At 48.1% G+C, this 12,360-nt stretch overlaps 1 protein-coding gene across 1 annotated transcript in view; it reads right to left on the bottom strand.

The window, feature by feature from the left end:
- Nucleotides 1-12,360, bottom strand: part of LOC134020648 (voltage-dependent calcium channel subunit alpha-2/delta-1) — a 50,185-nt gene that overhangs the window by 9,704 nt on the left and 28,121 nt on the right. The window contains 15 exon segments of the mRNA XM_062460809.1: nt 1,063-1,115; nt 1,366-1,518; nt 2,453-2,524; nt 2,649-2,687; nt 2,783-2,850; nt 3,037-3,123; nt 3,754-3,857; nt 4,312-4,374; nt 5,265-5,346; nt 6,008-6,099; nt 6,202-6,262; nt 9,154-9,257; nt 9,466-9,527; nt 9,656-9,727; nt 10,530-10,601. Coding sequence (XP_062316793.1) covers nt 1,063-1,115; nt 1,366-1,518; nt 2,453-2,524; nt 2,649-2,687; nt 2,783-2,850; nt 3,037-3,123; nt 3,754-3,857; nt 4,312-4,374; nt 5,265-5,346; nt 6,008-6,099; nt 6,202-6,262; nt 9,154-9,257; nt 9,466-9,527; nt 9,656-9,727; nt 10,530-10,601 — 1,184 coding nt within the window.

Here is a 12,360-nt window from a genome sequence, read left to right as displayed (position 1 = left end):
GAGAGAGGGGGGGGGGGAAGAGAGAGAGAGAGAGAGAGAGAGAGAGAGAGAAAGAGAGAGAGAGAGAGAGGGGGGGGGAAGAGAGAGAGAGAGAGAGAGAGAAAGGGGGGGAGAGAAAGAGAGAGAGAGGGGGGGGAGAGAGAGAGAGGGGAGAGAGAGAGAGAGAGAGAGACCAGGGGCCAGTTGCATAAAAATAGACCCAGTCTTAGACTTAAATGTAACTTTAAGTTACATTTTAAGTTATTTTATGGGTAAAATAAGACACTTTGAGAAAAAAGAAAAGAAATGTCGGACATAACAGCGACACTTAACGGCGAAAGATGTATACATTTAAACCTGCTGAAAACCTATATCTGTTGGAGGAATACAATATTGAAAAGTTGTCTTATTAACAAATAGTGTATGCGTTTTTAAGCTTTTTTAACCCCAACGCTACTTCCATTCATCAACAACTCCAACGCAGATGGTTTGCTTTAATAAAGTGAGTTATGTTGTCATCTACTCACTCATTTAATAAAATTACATTTGAGCGGAAAAGCATACCCCAGTTAAAATATTCTTCAGTTATAATTAACAAATGTAATTCCTTTTGTAATCAATCATGCTAAGATAATGATGTACTAACAGATCGTTGGCATAGCAACTAAACCCTTACCACAAGGCTTAGCCAGGGGGAGAAGTGGCTAACTTTTCGACATCAAATTATGTCAGTCTTACTATTTATGCAACAGACAGGCTTAATTAAACTAGTCTAACCTGACAATTTAAGACAGTCTAAGGCTAAGACTAGTCTCAAACTAAGTTTATGCAACTGGGCCCAGTCCTACTGGTCAATACCGATCATCCAGCTAAAACCTTGTTACTGTCACAGAACAGCCACACACTAGAACCACACAGCGTGGATATGGAGGCAAGAATAAGATATAGATGCAGGCGGGCAGGGCTGTGGGAGGTCTGGGAGATGACTGCGCCCAGCCTCGACCCAGGCCTCGACCCGGGCTTCGACCCAGGCCTCGACCCAGGCCTCGACCCCGTCCGACCCCAGCAAACACACACACTCACCAGGCAGCTGTGGAGGCCCACCAGCCAATGCTGAGCAGGTCTGCTATGGTGGGCTGGAAAGACAAGTACAGTACAGGTGAGGGAGTCTCATAAGCCCCGAAGAGGTGCAACAGAACACATGGTTAAAATGAACGCAGTTTTATGAAGCGCTCACCTAAACATGTTGCGCACTGCTGAATGTTGGCTGATGAGTGATGTGGATGAGTGTGCATGTCTGTGTGTGTACATACGCATGTATGAACACACATGTGTATGTCTATGAATGTGTGAGTGCGTGCGTGCGTGTGTGTGTGTGTGTCTCACCACATAGACAGAGCGTAGACCTGCTGCCGCCTTGCTGTCTCTCTCGGGGTCACACACTGACTGGTAATCGTAGGTCTTGTTGAAGGAGTACAGAGACGTGTTGACCAGATTGATCATCAGCACTGGGTCCACCTCCCCGAAGAACTGACCGATCTGTACGAGCACGCACACACACACACACGTGCACACACACAAGAACACGCACACACACAAAAGAACACGCACACAAGCAGGGAAAAAAGCACTGCATCAGCATTAAGAACTCCACCATAAAAGAGGAGCGTTCACAACTGAAAGAGCAGATGTCCTCCCCTGACTGACACGGCGAGCTACGTTTCCCAGCCTATCCTGTCCAGGGTGTCCAGGGAGCTGGGATGCTCAGTAGCACTCATCCTAGCTGAGATGAGCTCACACAAACACACACACACAGGAGATCCACTCCACTGTTGCTTTCCTGACTGCCAGTCTAGTGTCTGTTCTCTGATGGTCAGCCAGAGACCAGACTCTGACTGCCCAGTTGGAAATATACACAGCCCTGAGCAGACGCCAGAGTCCAGGAACAAGGGGCTCAGTCTGAAGGCCTTCCTATCATCGTTGACATAGGGCTTCATATGATCTGCGGCTTCCTACGACCTATGTGCTCGATGGAGCAGAGTCGCAGAGTTCACTGTTCCACACAGTTCAGGTGGGGAATTATGTGTGGCTGTGAATGGTCTAAGACCATGATTCCGGAATAGAGTGAACATATTTCAATTTTAATGTCAAGAGGAAAGTTAACCCTTGTGCTGCCTTCGGATCACAATGACCCGAAGGTTCACAACGACCCATCGTTGTGCTGCGACAACTTTACCCAATACAAAAACAAATGAAAAGCATTTTCTTTTAACCTTCGCTCTGTGGGGGGTGTGAGACAGCCCGACGGTTAAAAGAAAATGCTTCGCATTATTTTTGTATGAGGTAAAGTTGTCGCAACATGTGGGGGGGTCACAATGACCCGAAGATAACACAAGGGTAAAGAAACATCCGAATGAATATGTCGGAGGAGACACGATTGGCTAACGGAAGCAATTGGTCAATGACAGCTCACCTGAGTGATGTACTCATCCTGATTGGACATGAGCAGGAAGCCACCGTCGTCCAGGATGACACAGTCGACATACTGGAGAGAGAACGTGAGAAAGGGCTAGGCTTCATTCAACCCGAACAGATGAGCTTAAGCTGTCACTGCAAGCTAACTCTTGGTTCCATACCAAGAGTTAGCTTGGTATGGTATGGTTCCATACCTTGTCATTCTTCAGACAGCCACAGATCTCGTCCTTGCACTACAGAAAAAACAAAACAATCCATGACTTCAAATACCACACCACAGGTGCCACATACAAAAAAAACATAGTCTCCGTATGGCTTGCTTTCTTACATTCACTTTCATGGTTGCATTGATGAAAGTGTTCATCCAGTAGCTGACGTTCAGCTTTACTCCCACCACTGCTCGGGAGACGAAACAAACAGTCAACATGTGCTGATTCAAGCTAGCGCTTCCGTTACAGCATGGACCTTGCACACTGACTAGTGCGTTTGAATCATGTAAGTAGCCTCCACCTAAAGCTGGATAAGGGAGCCCTTCCGGACCCTCCCCCTCCCATGACTCCCAATTAAACCAGCGGGACTCACCAGCAGGTTTGAGAGTGACTCCATCTATGGTGAGGTCCACAGATTTGCTCACCAGAATGCCCGACTCATAACTGGACTCTCTGCTCTCTGCGGGGCGGAATGAGGACACACAGACACACACACTCCGTCAGATGTTACCATCCCAAGAGACAGGGCCTCGGTGTTACACACACACACACACATCTGGTTCGGCATGCATTCTGTAGGACTAGCTCACAGTAGTCGTGTGTGGGAACACACGCGTGTGAGGGGGGTGTATGAGCACGCGCCATGTGGTCCATGTACTGTATGAGGCCTGGGAACCTAATAGACGGTCCAGGTGTTCCTGTGGTCTCGTTTGAGACACCGGACCACTCTGGATGCTATATCTGCTCTATAGATTAGAGTAACCCTATAGGAAGGGAGAGAGAGGAAGAGGGAGAGAGTGAATAAAGGATAGAAGGGGAGGAGTAGAGAGAGAGAGAGAGAGAGAGAGAGAGAGAGAGAGAGAGAGAGAGAGAGAGAGAGAGAGAGAGGGACGTTAAGATGAGCAGGAGAGAGATAGGTAATGTAGGACCTCCTAACTGTGATCTCAGTCAGCAGAGGGGAGTGTCCTCCGAGAGAGACCATGGTGCCAGACGAAAGACCACACTGAAGCCACACACACATAACACACACACACACAGTAAACACACAGAACATTACACAAACAGTACAAAGAGAGAACGAGCGACGTACTATTAAAATATGGAGCGGTGAAAATGTAGATTTCGTTGTCCAGAGATCTTTTGTAGAAGCTTGATTCATAAGTCTCTGGATTTTCTGTCCAGTCCTCACCAGCACTGAAGGGGTTAACATTCACATGTTTTAATTACACTGGGAATATACATACACACTTTAAATTAGAAAAATATGTTTTGAAACACAGATGTCTGAACATTTTTACACAAAACCAAAGCCAAACTTTTGTCATCAAAGTAACAGTCACACCCAAAGAACTTGAAATTGGCCAAGAAACCAAAACATTCTAAATTCAATGTTTCTATAAGAAAATAAATCTATTCCTCTCTGGTTAAAATATAACAAGCAAAAGTTTGGTCCATAAAAACAAAAATGATGTACAGTGCAAGACAAATAGAATGAAGCAAAAACAAGTACCTGGCCATCTGCTCTAAGCAGGTCCCAGAAGCGTGTGTGTAGATGTGTATAAAGCGCATGTGAGTGTGTGTGTATGTGCACATGTGTGTGTCTGTGTGTGTGTGAGCCATGTGGTGAAGTGGACAGGGCTGATGGTACCTTTTGGGATAGACTCTGGTGATACCTCCGTCGGTGGCCACAAACCTAGCCATCACTCCATCCCTGGGAACACAACACAACACTGACCAATCAAAGTCCAGTACCAGAAGCAGTCAGAGTCACATGGACCTTTTCCTCCAATGACACTGAGACACAAGCAAGAGTTTAGGAAGCCTATACACATAAATGGGAGTGAGCACAATACGGTCTTACAAAGCTTTCAGGTGACAGCTTGAGAAAACAAATTGCTTTATTTAATGAAATATCCCCCATTTTCTCTGCTTTTATATCCCAACCTAAGTACAAATATTTGTTTTTTATGTATATGTGTGTGCGTGTATGTGTGTGTATATGTCCGTGTATGATGACAAAACCCATATTATACAGATGATCTCAGCCATGCAACCATACCAAACAGTAGAATGCACATTGATTTCATTAGTTATTTTCTTCAGAAAACAGTATGGCTTGAGCTGGCATGGTTGGGCCTGAGAGTCCCCCCCCCCCCCCCAATACGGTCTTACTTAAAAAGCTTTCAGATGACAGCTTGAAAAAACAAATTGCTTTATTTAAAAAAAAATATCCCCCATTTTCTCTGCTTTTATATCTCAACCCAAGTACAAATATTTGCCTTTTATGTATATGTGTGTATGCATGTGTACAATATGTCCGTCTACGATGACAAAAAAACATATTATACAGATTATCTCAGCCATGCAACCATACAAAACAGGAGAATGCACATTGATTTCATTACTTTCCTTTCTTCAGAAAACAGTATGGCTTGAGCATGGTTGGGCATGATAGCTTCCCCCCCCCCCCCCCCCCCCCCCTTGTCTTTGATCATGTTTTACCGCTTAAACATTTCCAGGGCTCTCCCAGCACAATAACTACACTCTGGAGCTACCAAAGGAAACACACGCTGCGATCGGTGAGGACGACCCGTCACTTACAGAGCCTGCTCCTTCCACAGCTTGACCAGGTCAGAGGTCAGCCCGGCGTCCAGGATCAGCCTACTGACCAGCGACACGTTACCTAGGAAACGCCCAGAGAGAGAGAGAGAGAGAGAGAGAGAGACTGTCACCTCACGAAATGTAGCGACGGGCCTCATAAGGAGCGGTGGCGCCGATGGTGGCGGAGTGGAAGAGTGTTTGACCTTGGAACGCCTCCCTGAGGTCGTTTAGGAGTCAGGAAAGCAACAGTGGTGTGGATCTCCTGTGTGTGTGTGTGTGTGTGTGTGTCGTTAGCCCATTTGCATGATAAGGAGGGCTGGGCTGTAAATCAACACAGTGAGTCATACTCTACTCGTAGTACAAGTGAACAGCGACATGCTTCTAAGAAACCCAGTCGATTGGGGTGAGGTTACTCCAGTCAGACCAGACTAATCGAATGACTAACGGCGCTGTGTGACCTTTCAAGGGGAGGCCACAGCACTGTAAGGTCCTAGTTGTGGGAAAACGTCTGACTCACAGCTTTAGGAATCGCCACACACACACACACTATCTCTAATGGATCCTTTTACAGCCAACGATGATATGCTAGTATTGATCTAGGGTTCTGTATCTGACTGAGCTTGACCTTGTGTGCTACAGCTTACCAGGTTGTGAGAGCGCCACACTGATTCCAGATATACAACCATTCGTTACACTCTAAACCCAGGACCCCAGGTGTGCATAGGAAGAGAAGACAAACTCACAAGGCTCCGGAGAGTTCCGGTCGATATACAGGTTGAAGTCCAGCAGGAACTGGGTGTTGTTGTCAAAGAGCTTCAGGTCTTTGCAGTACTCCCTATGGAGACGGGAGATCCAGAAGATACCTCAGGCTCTGCCCGAGCCCAGGCCCAGTCACGCTGCCCTTGACATGGAGCGGGGTAAAACGGCTTCCACTCACCTGGGCGCAATGAAGGTGTAGCCGTAGTCCTCAAAGCTCTCCAGCTGTATGGTCTCCATGGCTGGAGCAAACAGAGAGACAGGCAGCACGGTTAGAACCCTGTCAGGTCGTCATGACAACCCTAGAGCTAACACTGAAGCAGGCAGGGACCTCAACGGCGAGGGTGAACATTGTCTTAGCTTCAGCTTGATGACAGACAGGCTGGTGATGGGATGGGTGGGGGGGGGGGGTGGATTCACAACTTGGGTGGAATACACAACTCACAGACAGCCAGACGTGCACCGAATCACTCTCCAGGTCACACCAGACACGCGGACCGAAAACAAACAAACATCCACACGACTGTGGATCATAGGTGAACAAAGATGTGGATGGAGGGAGGGAGTGACGGAGGAAGAAAACAGGAAGGGAAGAAGACTTAAGGAGGAGTAGAGTACCTACCCTTGCTCCCTATGGTGACCCACCGAGAGATGGAGAGAGGGAGGAGAGGGAGGAGAGGGAGGAGAGGAAGGAAGGAGAGGGAGGAGAGGGAGGAGAGGTAGGAGAGGGAGGAGAGGGAGGAGAGGAAGGAGAGGGAGGAGAAGAAAAAAATATGAGAAAGCAACCCATGGGGGTTACATGATATTGTGAACATGCTGCTACAAGTACCCTACGAGTAGCGTGCAAATATGCTGCTCTGAAGCAATCAATCCAAATCAGGAGATCAAAGGCCCCTCCATCTTTTCAGAAAGGCTGCCCTTGAAACCAAATAGGACCATCCCATGAGACAGATATTTTTATTCCTTAGGAAAATACTGAAACCTAATATCAGAAATGAACGGGCCAGGCATGCAGACATGCAAGGAAAAACACTGTGCACTGCCTCCACAGTCTTTCCCCTGTGACTCCAACACAGTCAGTTGGTCTCCTATCGTTCCATACTTGGCCTTTTCTGGCTCGGTGCGTCTTTCTCCTCATCCAAGTCAGTCTGTCTACCCTTGTAAAGGCACCGGGCCCTGGCCCTCTCTGTCTCCTAAAAGCAGAACTCGGGAGGAACATGACCATTAAAATCCATCGGACACTCTGCCATCTGTGAAACCTATCGCCGATGATCTCTCACAAGAGAGGTTAAAGATAGCTGGTCCGTGATCAAAGCCTGTCAGCTTGATGAAACATTACAGGCAGATCCACCCTGGAAGAGGCAGGGACGAGGCAGGGATGAGTCAGGGACGAGGCCGGGACACTCCGGGGCCAGCTGCTCCTCCTCTCCTTCCTACTCGTTCCGTCCCCTCTCTTTCTCGCTCTCTGGTCCATCCCTCTCTATCCATTCCCTCGATCTTGTTCTAGCGTCTGTAAGGATCTCCACTAGGCTGCATACTGTAATGCACACAAACACCTCCCGTCCCAACACACAACATTCTCGTCATCTCTAGACTGTTTCGCGTGAATAGAGGCGAGGGGGGGGGGTGTCTGTGTGGCGGGCGCAGGGGACCTGGAAATCCTTAGTGTGTGGAGGGGTTTGTAAAGTGTGTGTGTGTGGGGGGGGGGGGACAAGTTTGTGTAGGTTTGTTGGTGTGTGTGTGTGTGTATGTGTGTGGAAGGGTGGTACTGTAGGCTCCAGCTCCAGTCTGGGACCCCCCTCCCCCCCCACACACACACACTCTCTCCATCATCCCAGTCTGTAATGCTCAAGGAGGCTACAGTATGCTTCTCTCTTTAACAGGCCAGTAAACGTTCTGACAGCCTTTATGGCAGGCTGACAGGGCCTTTATGGCACAGAGGAAATGATGCAGAGACAGAAACATCTCCACTGAGCGCTCAGACCGGCTCTCATCTGCTCAGATAACAGCCTCATCATGCTTTATGGCTTATGGCATTACATCAAAGTAACGCAAACCCACTAAAACTAGATGGCCGCGTCTCCATTCTTTAACATCCAATTATGTTCCTCCATTTATTCATGCAAATCCACCGTTCTGCCTCTCTTTATCTCTTTATCTCTCTCTACACACAGATATCCATGATCATTTCCTACAGTCATCCACTCACCTTTCTCGATCCACCAAGCCATCAAAATAGGTTCCTATCAGATGTTCCCAGTCCTTCACCCTTGGTAGCTAACTGTGTATAGCCATCCCAACACACTCAGACATACTCATGCATGTACCCAAGGAACCATGAAAAAGGATAGACAGAGCTCGGAATAAAAGAGTACTTGCCCCATGAAGCTGTGACAATCCAGCACAGAGGCCGACGGCAAGGAGGAGAGGATGGAAGAATGTTCACACCGAGAGAAGGAGAAGGAACATGTAAGTGTATGTGTGTGTGTGTATCAGTGAGTGTCCGTGTGTTTGTGTGTGCTTCTGATTCAAAAGCGTGCGTTTGACATGCAGCCTGTTGCGACAATAGTCCCTATTTACAATCCTCCATGTGACAGGGGCATCTCTCTCTCTTTCCCAGGAGAAAGAGAGAGATGAGAGGGAGGGGGTGGGGGGAGAGAGAGAGGTGCGGACATGTTTTACAGCCCAGAGGAACAGATAGACAGATATGATGGAGAAAGACTGCCAGTAGAGGTGGCCATGTCACCTTCACAGTGAGATCAGGGACATGGAGGGAGAGGGTGTTGGAAACAGAGGATAGCTGTCTCAGTAAAAACACTGTGGCGCAGGAGAAGAGAGAGGGAAGAGGCGGGGGGGGGGGGTAGAATGAGAAGGAGGAGAGGGAGGGCCCGTCTTTACTGCAGCCAAGAATGGGAGGAGGTAGAGAGAGCCGACAGGAGGAGGAGAGGGCGGAGGTGAGATCAAAGGATCGGCTCTGGGCCTGGTCCTGGTGGGAGATGAGTGTGTAGGAGGACCACTGGTCAGTGGGTCATACTACAAACAACGGATCGTAGGAAGGTCATGTGGGAGCGTCTCTGTTTGTGCATGTGCATATGCGCGTGCGAGCGTGTGTTTCAAAGTCGGTCGCGGTAACAGAGGTTTTTTTTTTTCGGCATACGTACACATGGCTTCTTGATAGTGTTCCCCAGTTTGGCTTGGATAAAGTGCTCGCTGTACCTGGGCAGGACCAGGGCCAGGCTGCGAACAGGAGAGAAAACAGCACATGACATTCTGGACCAGCAGACTGCAGCCTCACTGCCGTCTTCCACACGCTGGTTTGGCTAATGAGGAGAGCGACCCCTGTTGGTGTGATCGAGGAAGGCGACATCTGGGAGGGGGCGTGGCCCCATTCTCCTCTCCACCCAATCACATCCCAGGATCTACAGTCCTACAGTCCTCTCTTCACCTGTAGTCTGTTCCGTTGACTTGAGCCCAGGTGTAGGTCCTCACCCCTCTGTCGATGTATCTCTGTCAGGGAACACACACACACACGGTACACAGTAAACATGGGACTTCTATCTAAGCCGTGAATTAGAGTTTTTGGGGGAAAGAATGTGCGTACTAGAGGGGGCTGATTGGTGCGGGGGCTCTCTCACCTCATCCTGAGTTTTCACCAGAGTCTCTATGGTCTGTTCACCAGGGTCTCCATCAATCATCATCCTCCTGATCTAGAGAGATGAAGACAGGAAGACAGAGAGAGAGAGAGAGAGAGAGAGAGAGAGAGAGAGAGAGAGAGAGAGAGAGAGAGAGAGAGAGAGAGAGAGAGAGAGAGAGAGAGAGAGAGAGAGAGAGAGAGAGGCTATCTGAAGTGTATCAGAAGTTCAGATGGACTGGTCCTGTATCAGTGTCAGTCTGGGAATGAAGAAAGGCGTTTTGACATTAGAGAGGCTGATCTCTCTGTCAGGTCTTTCTACTGTTCTCTCTGAAACACTAACATTTTACATCTGCCTACCAGAGACCAAGGGAAAACAGAAAAGGAAAGGGGTACCACAGTACATCAAACCCAGCAGATGGAGAGAGAGCGGGGGAGAGAGGGGGGGAAGGGGGAGATGGGGTTGGGGGAACACACCAAACAGCCAGAGGAAAATTGCGAGTATAACAGGGGGTAAAACAGGGGGTGTCTCTGGGCTTTTTAAGGATGTCTCATTGAGTATCCACCGCTCCTAGAAACATTTGTTCTCATTACCACTCAGGCACAGTGAGTAAATCAGCCTCATAGACACACCGGGATAGCTTTATGAGGAGAGACGAGATGTTCTACACCTGCGTGTGAATGTGTGTGCACACGTTGTGTGTGTGACTGTGTGCACAGTATGTATGTGTGGGAGTGTGTGTGTGCGCGCGTGTGCGTGTGTGTGACTGTTTGGATGTGTGTGTGTGTGTGTGTGTGTGCCTATACTCTGTGTGCATTTGTGCGTGGTGTGCGCGTGTGTGAGTTCACAATTAGGTGTGAATGTGTGTGTACTCTACCTCCACTTTAATTTCGTTCTCCAATTCAGCATCCAGGAAGTCCAAAGTGACAGGCTCCTGGAATTTGGGGTTCTGAGGAGAAGAGATTAGTTTAATCTGGAACATATCGACACATCCCAGTTATGAGAAAAATACACACGGTAGCCTTACAAAAGATTGGCTCATTTGATTATTTAAGCTACCATCCAGTATTAGGCTGTGACATTAACCAATCTAATACCCCTTTCTCTGAAGCCTGTTGAGTTGTTACAGTAAGGTCTCGTGAAAGGCAGCGAACTGTGTAATTCATGTTTCTTCCGTCATGGGTTTTATCATGGCACGGAGCCATCGAGTAAAATACTGCTCCAGAGCCCCTAACCTTGGTCCATGAAATAACATGTAGTCTGTAACGACCTCCAGCCACAGAGCCTGGTTGTGTTCACCTCAGGACCAGAGCCGAGCAGCTCTATAAAGCCCTGCTCCTGGTCACTGCATCAGACAGGACTCTGGCAACCTTTTACAAGCAATTGCTGCCAGTATCACGTTTGATGGAAAGTGACATTGGACCTTGTTAATGTCTTGTCTTAAAAAAAAACAACACTACATTTCAGTGGCTTTACGCCAGTATAAAGGGCAGCTCTGCTATAGTAGCTCTCCGTAAATGTAAAGAAACCGTAAATGTTTGGAATTCGATACCTCTGGAACACAGCACTAAGTCTGTAAGCCTTGGGAAAAAGTTCAAGCTATTCATCAAGTTAAAGGCACGGAGACGTTACAGTAAATGTCTAATTTGTCTCCTTGTCTCTTGTCCTTCATTGACAGGTGAGAACACACCAATCAGGAAAAAGACAACAAATGAATGTGTAGGAGGATGGATGGATGGATGAAATGAATGGGTGAACTGATGAGTGAACGGACGGGTCCTCGGAACTGGGACATGAACCGAGCTTACGGCGGCCGGCCAAACGGAAGACGGAGGGGCGTGATGTCACGGGAGAGAAGGAGCAGAGGAGAACGAGCACCTCGGAGCGGAGATAAGAGGACAAAAAAAAAAAGAAACAAGGAAAACGGTTAGAGATTACGACACGACACCAAAAAAAAAACAAAGAGCACCAAAGACGTCGACCGAAAGATAAGAAAGAAGGAAGAGGATGAGTGGCGGGAGCGAATGAAAGGAGCGAGAACTTGAGGATGAGAGAAGGGAGGAGAGCGAGCGAGCGGGTGGGATGCGGGGAAAGATCAAAATGGAAACATTACAACAGTCATCTCTCTGCTGAATATGGCTCCACGGCACAAGCATAATCAAACACAGACAGAAACAAAAGGAGAGAGAGGAGAGATGTTCAAAGGCTGCCGGGTCGGCCTCAGTGTTCACGCACTCCTACAGTCCTTCACTGGAACACACACACACACACCGTGATTGACAAGTCGGGCTCCCAAGCGAGACTCTACTCTCACAGCCCAGGGGGGTCTCCTTAATCTACGCCATTTCACTGGAATGTTCCACTGTGCAAAAAAAAATTATGGATATTTTATATTATAATGACTAAATGTGTGTGTGGGTGTGAGAGTTTGTGTGTGTATGGGTCTGTTGCGCAGTGTGCCTGTGTGTGACCCTGTGCTCTCTCAACTCAGTACTGTAACTGAAGACAGAAGATTATAAATACAGTGTGACCATGGTGCCCAGATGGACTTCCATACGAGTATTCTGGCTTGTCTTTCAGATCCGGAAATCGAAATAGCATGTCTGTACCAACCCCTTGCTGTAACACTGGTCTCCTACTGTACTCGAAATAGACTACATCAAGTTATTCCATATATCCAGCTTTGGTTAACAAACTGAGGGCCAGGG

Source organism: Osmerus eperlanus, chromosome 5 (assembly GCF_963692335.1).
Source record: "Osmerus eperlanus chromosome 5, fOsmEpe2.1, whole genome shotgun sequence".
NCBI lineage: Eukaryota > Metazoa > Chordata > Actinopteri > Osmeriformes > Osmeridae > Osmerus > Osmerus eperlanus.
This window is presented reverse-complemented; position numbering and strand designations above follow the sequence as displayed.